This window comes from Gadus macrocephalus, chromosome 6 (genome assembly GCF_031168955.1).
Source record: "Gadus macrocephalus chromosome 6, ASM3116895v1".
Taxonomy (NCBI): Eukaryota; Metazoa; Chordata; class Actinopteri; order Gadiformes; family Gadidae; genus Gadus; species Gadus macrocephalus.
This window is the reverse complement of record NC_082387.1, coordinates 6,801,722-6,813,420: the sequence shown is the minus strand read 5'-3', so window position 1 is coordinate 6,813,420 and position 11,699 is coordinate 6,801,722. Positions and strand designations below refer to the sequence as shown.

General features: G+C 45.2%; 1 protein-coding gene across 4 annotated transcripts; it reads left to right on the top strand.

Moving 5' to 3' along the window:
- The first annotated feature begins 306 nt into the window (after positions 1-306).
- On the top strand, positions 307-11,422 carry flad1 (flavin adenine dinucleotide synthetase 1). Of its 4 annotated transcripts, none has more exons than XM_060053720.1 (10): positions 307-450; positions 1,248-1,427; positions 2,528-2,905; positions 3,224-3,337; positions 6,829-7,096; positions 8,648-8,795; positions 10,170-10,268; positions 10,424-10,613; positions 10,835-10,908; positions 11,026-11,422. In XM_060053720.1, the coding sequence occupies exons 2-10, from the start codon at positions 1,248-1,250 to the stop codon at positions 11,159-11,161; spliced, it is 1,587 nt and encodes a 528-aa protein (XP_059909703.1). In that variant the 5' UTR covers positions 307-450; the 3' UTR covers positions 11,162-11,422. The 4 variants fall into 4 exon arrangements, with proteins under 4 accessions (XP_059909703.1, XP_059909705.1, XP_059909702.1 ...); XM_060053719.1 differs by having other exon boundaries at positions 362-472; XM_060053721.1 differs by lacking the exon at positions 307-450 and adding an exon at positions 1,125-1,149.
- The last annotated feature ends 277 nt before the right edge of the window (positions 11,423-11,699 follow it).

Sequence of the window (11,699 nt, the reverse complement as noted above, 5' to 3'; positions counted from 1 at the left end):
ATGTGACCAGCAGAGGCAGCCTTGTTACATTATGCCATTATTTTAGACTGAGAGAAGAAGAGCTGTCTGAGCATCCAGGAAGCGTCTGTTTCCGTTCGGGCGGTTTTACCTGGGTTTTACGAGCATGCCAACCATTGGCAGCAATACCGTTTAACAATATGTGCAGTCTCTTAGAAACGCATGAACACATGTTCATCACACATGATGTTCCCTGAAGGATGGAGCGGCTAGCGCGCTTCTGCGGAGCTCGGGGGCGGGACTACGTCCGGAACCGCCTCCATGGGGTAGTACGGCGTCTGTGATTGGGCAGTGCCGCTGGTCCTGATCGAGGCGGTGGTTACGTCCGGACCAGCCCCGATGGGGTAGTACGGCGTCTGTGATTGGGCGGTGCTGCTGCTGTTCCCTGATTGAGGCGGTGCTTACGCAAGGACGACAGATGCGGTCCAAGGGGTAAGCTGTGGAAAACATTTAGGTACTAAGCTTGAATTGATTGCGACAACAGTATTGTGGTCAATTGTATTCGTTATTGGGAGCGATGGCTTAACGTACAGTCATCCGTAGATTGTTGCATGGTCTGCTAAACACAGAAGTCGCAGTTACTTCACTTGTAAGGCAGCCGAACAGGTTAAACTGTGTCACTTTACTTGAAGAAGTAACTGCCGTCTACCTTTTGTTTCCTTTGCTAAATCAGATTCTCCGTAATAGGATTAAGTCGTGCCTTGCCTCTTTCAGAAGAAAACGAATGCAAGTAATTTGTTGATGTGCAATGTAGTCCATTTCCTTATCTTTTGGTGATAGTACCCAAGCCTTCCGCTTGCGATTCTGTCCCCCTCCCTCCTCCTTGCACGCAAACTATTCAACATAAGAGTTCACACGTCTTCCAGCTAATTCCCTTCTACAATCCTTTTGCCTTCCTCGCTGCCTCACGTTACAACAGTGAACATCCATCAGGCGACATAAGGGGATAACCTCTAATGTGAACCATTTCATACATAGTATAATGTAAACCAACATGACCTAGTTATCTATAGCCAGGCTGGATCAATAGTAACCAACACTAATCAAAGGTCGAGACCGGTTTGAACCTCTTTCACCAATAACGGGACCAATAAAGCAGGGAAATACAGAAAATACAAAATAAAGAAAAGTGTGAGTGTTTGAGTCACAAAAATGTATTAGAGGTTTGAGGTCTATTTGTTACTCCTTATTTTGGAGGCTGTATCATTCTTGTGCCTTCCTACCACTAGATGCTGGCATTTGCCAAGCTGAGCAGAGCAGCGGTTCGCACGAGGAGAGTAGCAGCTCAGCTCACCAAGGCAACCATGGCAGACAGTCCCAAGGAAACCCGTCCGTACTCTACAGCAAAGACCGACGAAGATGAATCCAACACTGCTGCCATCCTCATCATCGGGGACGAAATACTCAAGGTGAGAGAATGCACAAGCTATTAAGTACTTAGCAGACACTATTATGATACAATTCACATGTGAGCAGAGTGAGGTTAGAAAACTGCCATTTCTCCATTATTCTATAATGGAGAAATGGCATGACACGACAGACCCCCGGGTAAGGATCTGCGTTTCCATCACAACAGGGCACCCCGATTGAAAGTAGTTCTTTAACTAGTCAATGAAAGATATTTTTTAGCCTACTGTCAAATTTGATTGAATCTTTTAAAACATTAAGTATTTGGTTTGTTTCGGACAGAGAGAACACACAGAATTATATCCCCAATGATGAATTCAGTTTGACGTTCAATAGGCCTTCTCCTTTTTTTAAACTAATCTCATCTCCTTGAAAACGAGATGATTCATCTCAAGGGATTGTTCCTAATAAAGAATTTCCAACTCTCATAGTTTACTGAGAGCTGATTCATTTCAAATTAAACTAGATTACACATGGACAGTGTTCCACAAATATTTTCCTTAGTGCCAAATGACAAAATTACCTTGATATTGGGGAACTAACCATGTTGAATATCAATAACAGCGATCTAATAGTGTGACATATTGTCCAATGCCCAGTCTTTAGACCAAGACTTATCAGAAATAAATCTCTTGTTTTTCAACAGGCTATTTTGTTTGGCAAGCGAATATCGTCACACTTAAACCGCTGATGCGCTTCTATCTAAACCTTGATTACCCTTTTAATAAGGTTGGTTTATAAAGAATGTAAGATGCCTCAGACACAACAACGCACAACATTGTATTAAAGGTCTGTATTATTACAATTTGAGAGACAACTTCTCGCTCCAAACAGCAAGAAGGGCTGACATCACCTCTACCTGCTGGGAGGTGGGTCGGGCGCGATTCAACCAGTAATGAATACGCAAATCAATGTGTCATGGTTTGACTGACCAAAGTGGCCATGGAAAAGGGCCCATATTTTGCAATGATGGGAGATGGGCTAATGGATCTTGAACCAAAAACCTTTAGGCTGGGAGACCCTTATTTTTTATTTATGTAGTTGTCCATTGGTTATTATTGGCAGTACTGAGATGATCTGCATTTTACTCCCATCCTTCCAGGGCCACACAGTGGACACCAACAGCGCCTTCCTGACGCGAGCGCTGCGGAGGCTGGGGGTGTCGGTACGGCGCATCACCGTGGTTCCGGACGTCCAGGAGGTCATCGCCAAGGAGGTGGCCCTCCTCTCCCCCCAGTACACCCACCTGCTGACCTCGGGAGGCATAGGCCCCACCCATGACGACGTGACGTTTGAGAGCGTCGCCATGGCCTTCCAGGAAGAGGTCGTTCTCCACCCGGAGCTGGCGAGGCTGGTGGAGGAGTTCTTCGGTAAGGTGGACAAGGAGAGTGGTGCTACGAAGCTGGCAATGGTGCCTCACTCTGCCAAGCTCAACTACGGAGTGGACCCCCAAACCAGACAGCCTCTCCGCTATCCTCTCGTGAGTTCCCTGCTCTGACTCAACATACTTTGTGTGTGATCGCACAATAACAATCAATATTAACTAACCCCTGTTCTAGTAAAATACCCTGATGCCAATTCTTAAATTGATGATGTTCTGAAGCCTTTATTAATCCACTAATGTTTTGCTAGTTACATGGAAACATGTAATTGCCTGTAATTTTTAATGATTTAGTTACTTTTTTGAACTGTACATTTATGAAACAATAACTCTGATAAGTTGGAATTGTAGTGCATCACAACCCTCACAATGTTGTATAAGGAAGTAGGGATGATCTCACTGTGATGTCCTCCACAGGTCAGTGTGCGTAACGTGTACATCTTTCCTGGCATCCCCTCTCTGTTGGAAAGAGCCTTCAGCGGAGTGGAGCACCTGTTTGCCGGCTCAGGAACCAGATTTCACACCCGAGAGGTACCTCCATTGACCACTTAGTAGGGGTGGGAAAAATATCGATACGGGGATATATCGTCGCCCAAAATATCGATATTTTAATAAATAAAATAAGGCACTCTAAACTGATTTCCCTGCTCTTCGAGGTGGCGCTCAACACGTGAAGGAAGGAAACTTGAATGGAAGTTAAAGATTCCATGGCATGAAAATGTCACTTTATGAGGTTTTCTAACCTTAATATGAGTTCCCCTAGCCTGCCTATGGTCCCCCAGTAGCTATAAATGGCGTTAGGTGTAAAACGAGCACTAGCTATCGTGCTCTGCCTTTGAAAAAACAAAGCTCTGACGCGCCTGTTACCCCCCCCTTTTCTCTGCTTTGCCCAATGAGCTACGACCGTGCAAGCGCCACGTGTGTGTGTGTGAATACACACACTGTAACACAAGTGTACAGTAGGGCTTTGACTTTTGGCCAAAAATCATATTCGAAGTTTGTTTGTTTATTAATATTAGTATTCGAATATTTATTAATAATATTTTGACCATTAAATGCCTTCAGTAATACCTGGGCTGAATCCGAATACTTAGTACATACTATTTATGTTCAGTGTCTACTACTTGTCTACAGCTATGCGTAGAACGCCTAGAACGGTCTACAGCTATGCGTAGAACGCCTCTGAACTCTTCCGAACACCGCCGTAACTTCACCGGATGTTTGGAGATGACGTGTCTCCCCTCAGATGCTGGCAAAATTACCTTGATAAGTTACCTGTTTTCCGTCTTGTCATCGTTGCTATTAAATTAAAAATGTCTCTTTTTACTTAATTACTTACTTTACTTTTTTACTCTTTTTAATGTATTTTTTTCGCCGCTTTCTATGACGTCTTTCTAAGCCGCTGTTGGTAGTGTCGGGTCAGCCATCTCTTCTTCGTCCGTTACCAGACTCGTAGTCTGGTAACGTAGTGACCTACCGTTGTATACTGTGGCGGTAGTACGCATTCGGAAACGTTTTCCGTACTACACAATGCACACTGAGCATTCGGACGCGCTATATTTGTGGCGTACTACAAAATGCATACTATAAGTATGAGTATTCGGATTCAGCCCTGAATTGGGCTTTGCGAGGTTTGTTTACAGGCGTTGCTATGGTTACCGGTCTTGCGTGTTCCAACGGTTTATTATGTTTCTAATAAATCGCTGTCTAATCAATACTTCATTCACTGCCTCTTCTGTGGTCATTACAATATTATGAATAGACTGCATGGGTTCTCCGACGTCTCTCCCTCTTGGCCTGCCCATAACAGGTTCGAATATTAAGGGCTGCCTAATATTCGTTCGAATTTTGATTTATTTTTTTGATATTCGAATTATATTCGAATCACGAAGTTCGAAGTCAAAGCCCTAGTGTACAGTTCTTTGTTATTTAGATAACCGTTCTGCTGTTGGTGTTATGGCGCATAACACGTCGGGTTCTCTGACGTCTCTGGTATTTCCACAACGAGACTGTAGTCGGGGTTATCTCAGCCATGGTTGAGAAGGAATTGGGGGAAATGAACTTTGGCTTTGACTCCCCGAAGTACATGAACCGCGACATGGAGGAGAAAGAGATTGTTGCCGGCGATTGTCTCCCGCTGGAGCCCTGCTGCCCACTGCCGAGGGACCACCCCCACCGCTGCTGAGGCGGTGGTGTCAACAATCTCAGGCAACAATCCCTTTCTCCTCCATTTCGTGGTTCAGTCTACTTCAGATTGTTGAGGAAGTGGAAGAACCAGAGACATCAGAGAACCCGACGCAGTCATTCGAGATTCATAATATCGTCTGGAGGCGCACACAGCTTTTAGCTGTGATAATGTATTATATGATATAGATATTAGGGATTGGCACGAGCAGTAAATTCCAAACTCGAGCGATCTAATGAATTCCTCGAGGATCAATCGAGTACTCGTTTAAAACAAATCTATTTTTAGAATGCAACGCATCTGCAGCAGGAATAGGCCTAATGATGAACGGCAATGAACAAACCAATGAACAAACCAAACATGTAATGCTTATTCTCAATCAAAACAGTCAGAGTCATCAGAGTATTCATTATTTATTTTTGCAAACATTCAAAACACCTTTTCCTTTAAAAAATGTATCCACTGTAAACAGTGGATATATTTTGCATTAAAGCTACATTTGCATTAAAGCTAACATTTGCATTAAAGCTACAGACACCGAAACGGCTCGTAGTGGATATAATTCTGCACCATGGCTGAATTTCGGGAATGTCTTCAAATACTGTTGTAGGGGCCCACTAATATCTATATTAAAGGATCCATAAAGTAGCAAGCCATGGGACCTTTAACTAGCCAAAGACGAGTAACTGAAAACTCAGTTTGGACCATGAATAAAGACTAAGGCCCCGTCCACACAAAGCGGATTTCATGGCGAAACCGCAAAGGTCTTGTACGGTTCGGCCTTCCGTCCACACGAAGCCGGCGTATCCGCTGACCGAAACCGTAAACTTCTGAAACCACCCTCGGAGGTGGTTTCAAATCTATCCGGTTTCGTTTTGGATTCGTGTGGACGCCTGAAACCGTAAACCATGACGTCATCGCCCCACCCCTCGACCCTCTAGCCAATGACTGTTGAGTCCGCGGAGTCTCACCTTATGCGCATGCTCGCCTCCTCTTCTTATTTATTTTTCTTCTGGATTTCTGTAGCAGAAGCAGCGCCTCTTATGGGCCTGGAATGTGTACTACAGCGTTTCTACAGATCTACTCGGTTTTGCTTGACTCCGTCTTTACGGAGATACTCCGAAACCGGATAGATCGAAACCGTAAACGGTTTCGCCCGTTTCGGCTTCATGTGGACGGGGCCTAAAATCCAGCACTTTACCATTTTACAGTAATCTTGTATTCATCATTAGGCATATATCGTGATGGATCGTTGTAGGATTGTCGAATAATATATTGATTATTGCAGAATCGCTGTATCGTGATACTATTGGTATCGCGGGCCATGTATCGTGTATCGTATCGTGAGGTATCCTGTGAATCACTTAGTAGTACTTACAAGCATCCTCTAAGGGGAGCCACACCCCAATCCCACCTCTACATTGTACATGAGATGACCCCCTGTCTAAGTTAAACACATCATACCCTGTTCACCTAGTAATAGGGGTGGGAAAAATAATCGATACTTCGATGCATCGTAATGCAGATAAATTAATAATCGGAAAAAAAAAAAATATATATATATATATTCAAATATTCCCTTAACAATAAGCAATATTGAGTTAATAATGTATAAATTAATTCATATGCAATCCTTCTCTGCCTTAATGCCAGGTGTTAGTAAAGCTGACACATAACTCGTATAATGGACTACCGAACCCAAATACTGGCCGAGCCATTTATGTACCCACACCGGCAGCCCTGCCCCGGAAGGGTGGGTACGGGGGCTTGGTCCTCTTCCCAGCCTCTACTCCAGGCCCCGTGTGTGAGCCTCCAGGTAACCGTGTGTCTGTGTCAGGTGTTTGTGGACGCGGACGAGGTCGACATCGCCCCCGCGCTGAGCAGACTGCAGGCGGACTGGGGCCGCAGGGTGGCCCTGGGCTCCTACCCCGACTGGCTGAGCAACTACCATCGGGTCAGGCTGGTCCTGGACTCCAACAGCCAGGAGGGGGTGGACCAAGCCCGGGTGCAGCTGCTGGAGTCGCTGCCCAAGGGCAGTGTGGTGCCATTGGTGAGCGACCCAGTGTCCATCGCCACCGCCGAGGTCTACACGCTGGCCCATAGTGGTGAGAATGGCAACCAGTCCCAACACTGGAGACCAGTTTGAACAGCTGTTTGAACAAAGGAGAGAAGTAGCAGGGTTGACTGGATGATAGGGCTGTAATGATATCCGATTCGAAACCGAAATCGCGACACTCAGAGCCACAAACCTGTCTCGTGGTGTGAGAAGGCAGAAGCGTGACACGCCATTTCTAACTCCCATTATCCTTCCAGTCCAGATCCAGCCACAGGATATGAGCTGTTAGTGCCAGGGTTTCCGTTGTCCGGTAATAAAAATATTAAATGTCAGAAAAAATTGTATCTCGCCGGTCTAATTGTCGGGTTGAAATTTGCTAATAATCTGTCTAAATAATAGTCTGCTGACACCGCTCCTCTTATCGATGCCGTAAGTCTGCGACGAGATGCCCTCGCTGCCCATTGCATTTCTCCACAGCCTGTGAAGTCCTCATATGCAATATGAACAACATTTATCCAGAGTGGGCCAAGCGCGCAAAAATAGCCTGTGTGATCCCTGTCTCTAGTGTTTTGTGTGCTTCGACCGGCAGTTGGTCTGCTTATAGGTCGGAATGAAGCGGCCACCGATTATTGACAGGCTGAGTACTTTATTCGTATACACAACCGGACTCATTTGTTTCTTCACTAGACTGACACACGCTACCGCTCGCTCTCCTTACTCGTCAACTCACTCGTTGACGCGCTCACACACACTCACACACTGCCATTCTCGCACACACACATAAGCTACTCGTAACACTATGCCTCATTATTGCGAATCAGACGTTCATGTATTTTCCCATCTATTTGAAAGTGAGGCTATTCAACATGTTGCATTCTATAAGGCCTGATTATGTCATTAGTTAAGCTACATAGCCTAATAAGAAGAAGATATTTGACCGGCATATCATCACATTTTCTGGAAAACTAAACCTATGCAGGTCACTTTGACCGGCACAGTTTATTTCTAGCGGGAACGCTAGAAATTAGTTAGTGCTACCAACCGATTCAAATTACTACAATTTATTTGACATTAATATTTTTAAATACGTAAGCCTAAACCACAAAACTAGTTGAGGATTTTTTTGCCTGGCTGCAAGCATCCTCCAACTGTTTTTGGTTATTTATTTATTCATTTTGCTATACTTTAATATTATTCTTTCTGTTCAAATCTGTTCAGTGTTCCAAATTATTTGTTATTAAATGTTACATTAAGTTAATTGTTAATAGTGTTGTTTAAATAAACTGCTTTTTAAATTAAAAAAATCGTGGGATGTATCGAACCGTGGGTCAAACCGAATCGTGAGTTGGTGTATCGTTACGGCCTTACTGGATGACCTTACATTTCTACTTGGTATGTTAATTCAGTACAGAACAGAGTATTGGGAATTTTGATTAGGATTACTGAACAGTTTATTATCCAAATATATGTTCTTTTAAAATGTATACTCATGGATATTCAAAGAAGCATACTCCGTCATCACAACCTTTGTTGACACATTTAGTATTTGATGAAAAGAGCAATAACTTCCTGTGGTTATGTTCATGTTGTGCTCCTAAAGGAACGCCGCTCGGGGATAAAGTGTTGACTGCGTTGAAGACGATGGAGGCGGCGCTGGATCAGTACACCGCGGGGGAGATCTGCGTGGGCTTCAACGGAGGGAAGGACTGCACAGCCCTGCTGCACCTCTACTATGCTGCTCTGAGACGGTAACGCAGAGGGAGACCGGGGAGAATGGGTTCAATAAAGGCTATCACTAGTGAGGCAGACTGGAGAGGAGCGGTGTGTTTTAACAAAGGGGAGAGTTAGGGGCCTTAAGTACTTACTACCAGTCAGTCAGAGGCATGAATGCTGTGGGCACAGAGGGAAAGATCAAGTCTATTACTCGCCATTTCCTGAAACCAGTAATTGATATTAAGGCGTTGAAAGTGGGTCTTACAGACATGAACGGTAAATTTGTGGATCAGAAACAGATTCTCACTTCCATCGCCCCTTTAGGTGTCAAAATATATGGTTTATGTAAACTGTTATTGGTGAGAATTAGGCATTAGAATGCTGAACACATTGCAACAATTTTATTTCTCTGTACTTGGGGCCAGACGCGGTGAGGTTCAGTCGATTCATGTCAACATGCAGTGATAAATAATTGGCTTCAACTTAGTGTCTCTGAGCTTATAAGCTATATTCTAAAACCGGATCACCGACAAAGAGCACCTTGGCATGGAGTGATCTTCTACAAGCACTAAATGTATAAAGACGTAAGACGCGTTGACGTGGTTGGCCGGGAATACTGCAGGGATTCACTAGTTGATTATCCGCCTCTGAAACCCAGCCGTGTTTTAATAATAAGATTGCTGCTAGAGCAAGCGCCTCACTGTTGCTAATTAACAGGTGAGGAGAGGACACGGTGTTAATGGGTTGCACTTGTTTTTGCCTCGCTGCCGACAGCAGAGACGAGTCTACGTACATTAAATAAGGTTGTTAGCCTTTACTCTTTGTGAGTAGCGATGACTGCCGTGCAGCACAGGTACTTTACCGTCTCCATATCAGGCGGATACTTGGCTGGCGAGACAACATTAGCCAGCCCTTATTACATGAATGGTTGGCTTCCTAATCAGCTGCAATCCATCACACCCCACTTCCAGTGTTCTCAGACCGCCACAAGCATCAACGCTCACTGACACAGCTAGCCCCCGGTAGGGGGATGGCTAGCATTCTATGTTGACTGATGCTTCACATAAGTGTACCAGCCAAAAGATAGCGGGAGAGTCACTTGTTTTCAAACTTTACTAGTAATGAGGCTGTGTGTCTATGGTAGTTGCCCTTGGTAGTAGTAGTAGTAGGCTTATTCGGTGGTTGTGTGAATAACAATGATGCAAAAGTTGGCGCGACTGTAGGGTTTTTTATGGATTTGAGAAACCCAGCTACAAGGAAGTCCCAGAGTAAAAGACACCACCTCAAGTTAATACGGCTTTTTCCAACTTGTTTACATTTATTCAGTAGACACTGGAAGGAATCTTTTTTTAATATGTGTCTCCCTCTCTCCTCTGTTCTCCTGTGTTTGTCTCACCCTCCCCCCTCAGGAAGTTTCCGGATGGTAAAGACAAGCTGAATGCTCTGTACATACGCGTGGTGTCTCCGTTCCCAGAGATGGAGAGGTTCCTTCAGGACACAATCAAGAGGTCAGACTCTTCTCTTTAAAGAGGATTCATGAAGCGTCACCAATGATTACTCAAATATCGGTATAGCGGCCATGAGTATTGCTACATCGTTGGTGTGAGGGTAAAGTGGATCCTATATGGTCTTTGATGAATTGAACGGAAGCGATGTCCCCCAGGTACGACCTGGAGCTGTTCTCGGTGGAGGGCAGCATTCGCCAGGCACTCAGTGAGGTGCAGGAGAGGAGGCCAGCCCTCAAGGCGGTCCTCATGGGGACCAGGAGGACTGACCCCTACTCACACACCCTCTCTGCCATGTGTCCCACCGACCCGGGCTGGCCCGACTACATGAGGGTCAACCCGCTACTGGTGAGACGCCTGCACACACAACATACATAACTTACTGTTTGCTATTCTGATTATACTATTATGAACCGTACCTGGTATTAATGAGCAGGTGGGGGTTCAGAGACTGAAACGCCCTACGCCCTAGCCACTACATGGTCCTACCCCATACTTTAGTAATGTTAATGGTTCAGTGCTCATCCTATGTGGTCTTGTGACATGTGTTTCCTTGGTGCTCACCTCAGGACTGGACGTACCATGACATCTGGTCTTTCTTGAGGACACTGTATGTTCCCTACTGCGTCCTCTACGACAAAGGGTGAGAACCGGCCACAATGTCAACTTGTCCGGCAATGACATTTCGTCCCTCCCTCTTTATGTGGCCCTTGGTCTCACTCTCCTGATTGGCTGTGAACCCATGCCCGTCCCCCAACAGGTACACGTCATTGGGCAGCATGGATAACACCTCTCGGAACAAGTCCCTGCAGAGTGTGGACGCGAGGGGCGTGACGCGCTACAGGCCTGCCTACCTGCTGGAGAACGAGGAAGAGGAGCGCAACTCCAGGGCCTGATGCCTGGGCCTCAGACCTCTGGGGTCGGTCCTCACCGCACCTGCCGTCTGATGTAGGGCAGGGGGAGGGAGAGGGAGGAAATTACTGAAGGATTCAACTGTTCAAGATGCAACTACTGTCTGGCGTGTGCTTATGTGTGTGTGTGTGTGTGTGTGTGCGTGCGCCCTTGTTCAATTCCATGTGTATACCTTGTTGTATTTCAGTATAAACTAATGGCTCCATCCATGTGTTCAATAAAATATGACATGTTTCATCCTTCTGCTTCGAATGTATCGACCCATTTATTGCAAGTACTAAGATATATACGCGCCGTCAATGTTGTAAATAGGCTCCCCAACGCTTAATAATTGCAATACTATTCAAAATATGTAATGGTGCAATGAGCAGTGTTAACCTCCAGGGAGCGTTGTTCTCCCGTTTTCCATTAAGGACCGTGAGTACAATGAATTACGTTCTGTTTTCAAACATGATTCAATCCACAAGTGATCGATTTCCCCTCTTCCTACTAGCAGATTAGTCACTGGCCTGCTGCAGAGAT

Coding starts and splice junctions, on each gene's coding strand:
- flad1 (XM_060053720.1), top strand. CDS start 1,248: ATGCTGGCATTTGCCAAGCTGAGCAGAGCAGCGGTTCGCACGAGGAGA. Junction 1,428..2,527: donor TCGGGGACGAAATACTCAAG/GTGAGAGAATGC, acceptor CCATCCTTCCAG/GGCCACACAGTGGACACCAA. Junction 3,338..6,828: donor CCAGATTTCACACCCGAGAG/GTACCTCCATTG, acceptor TGTCTGTGTCAG/GTGTTTGTGGACGCGGACGA.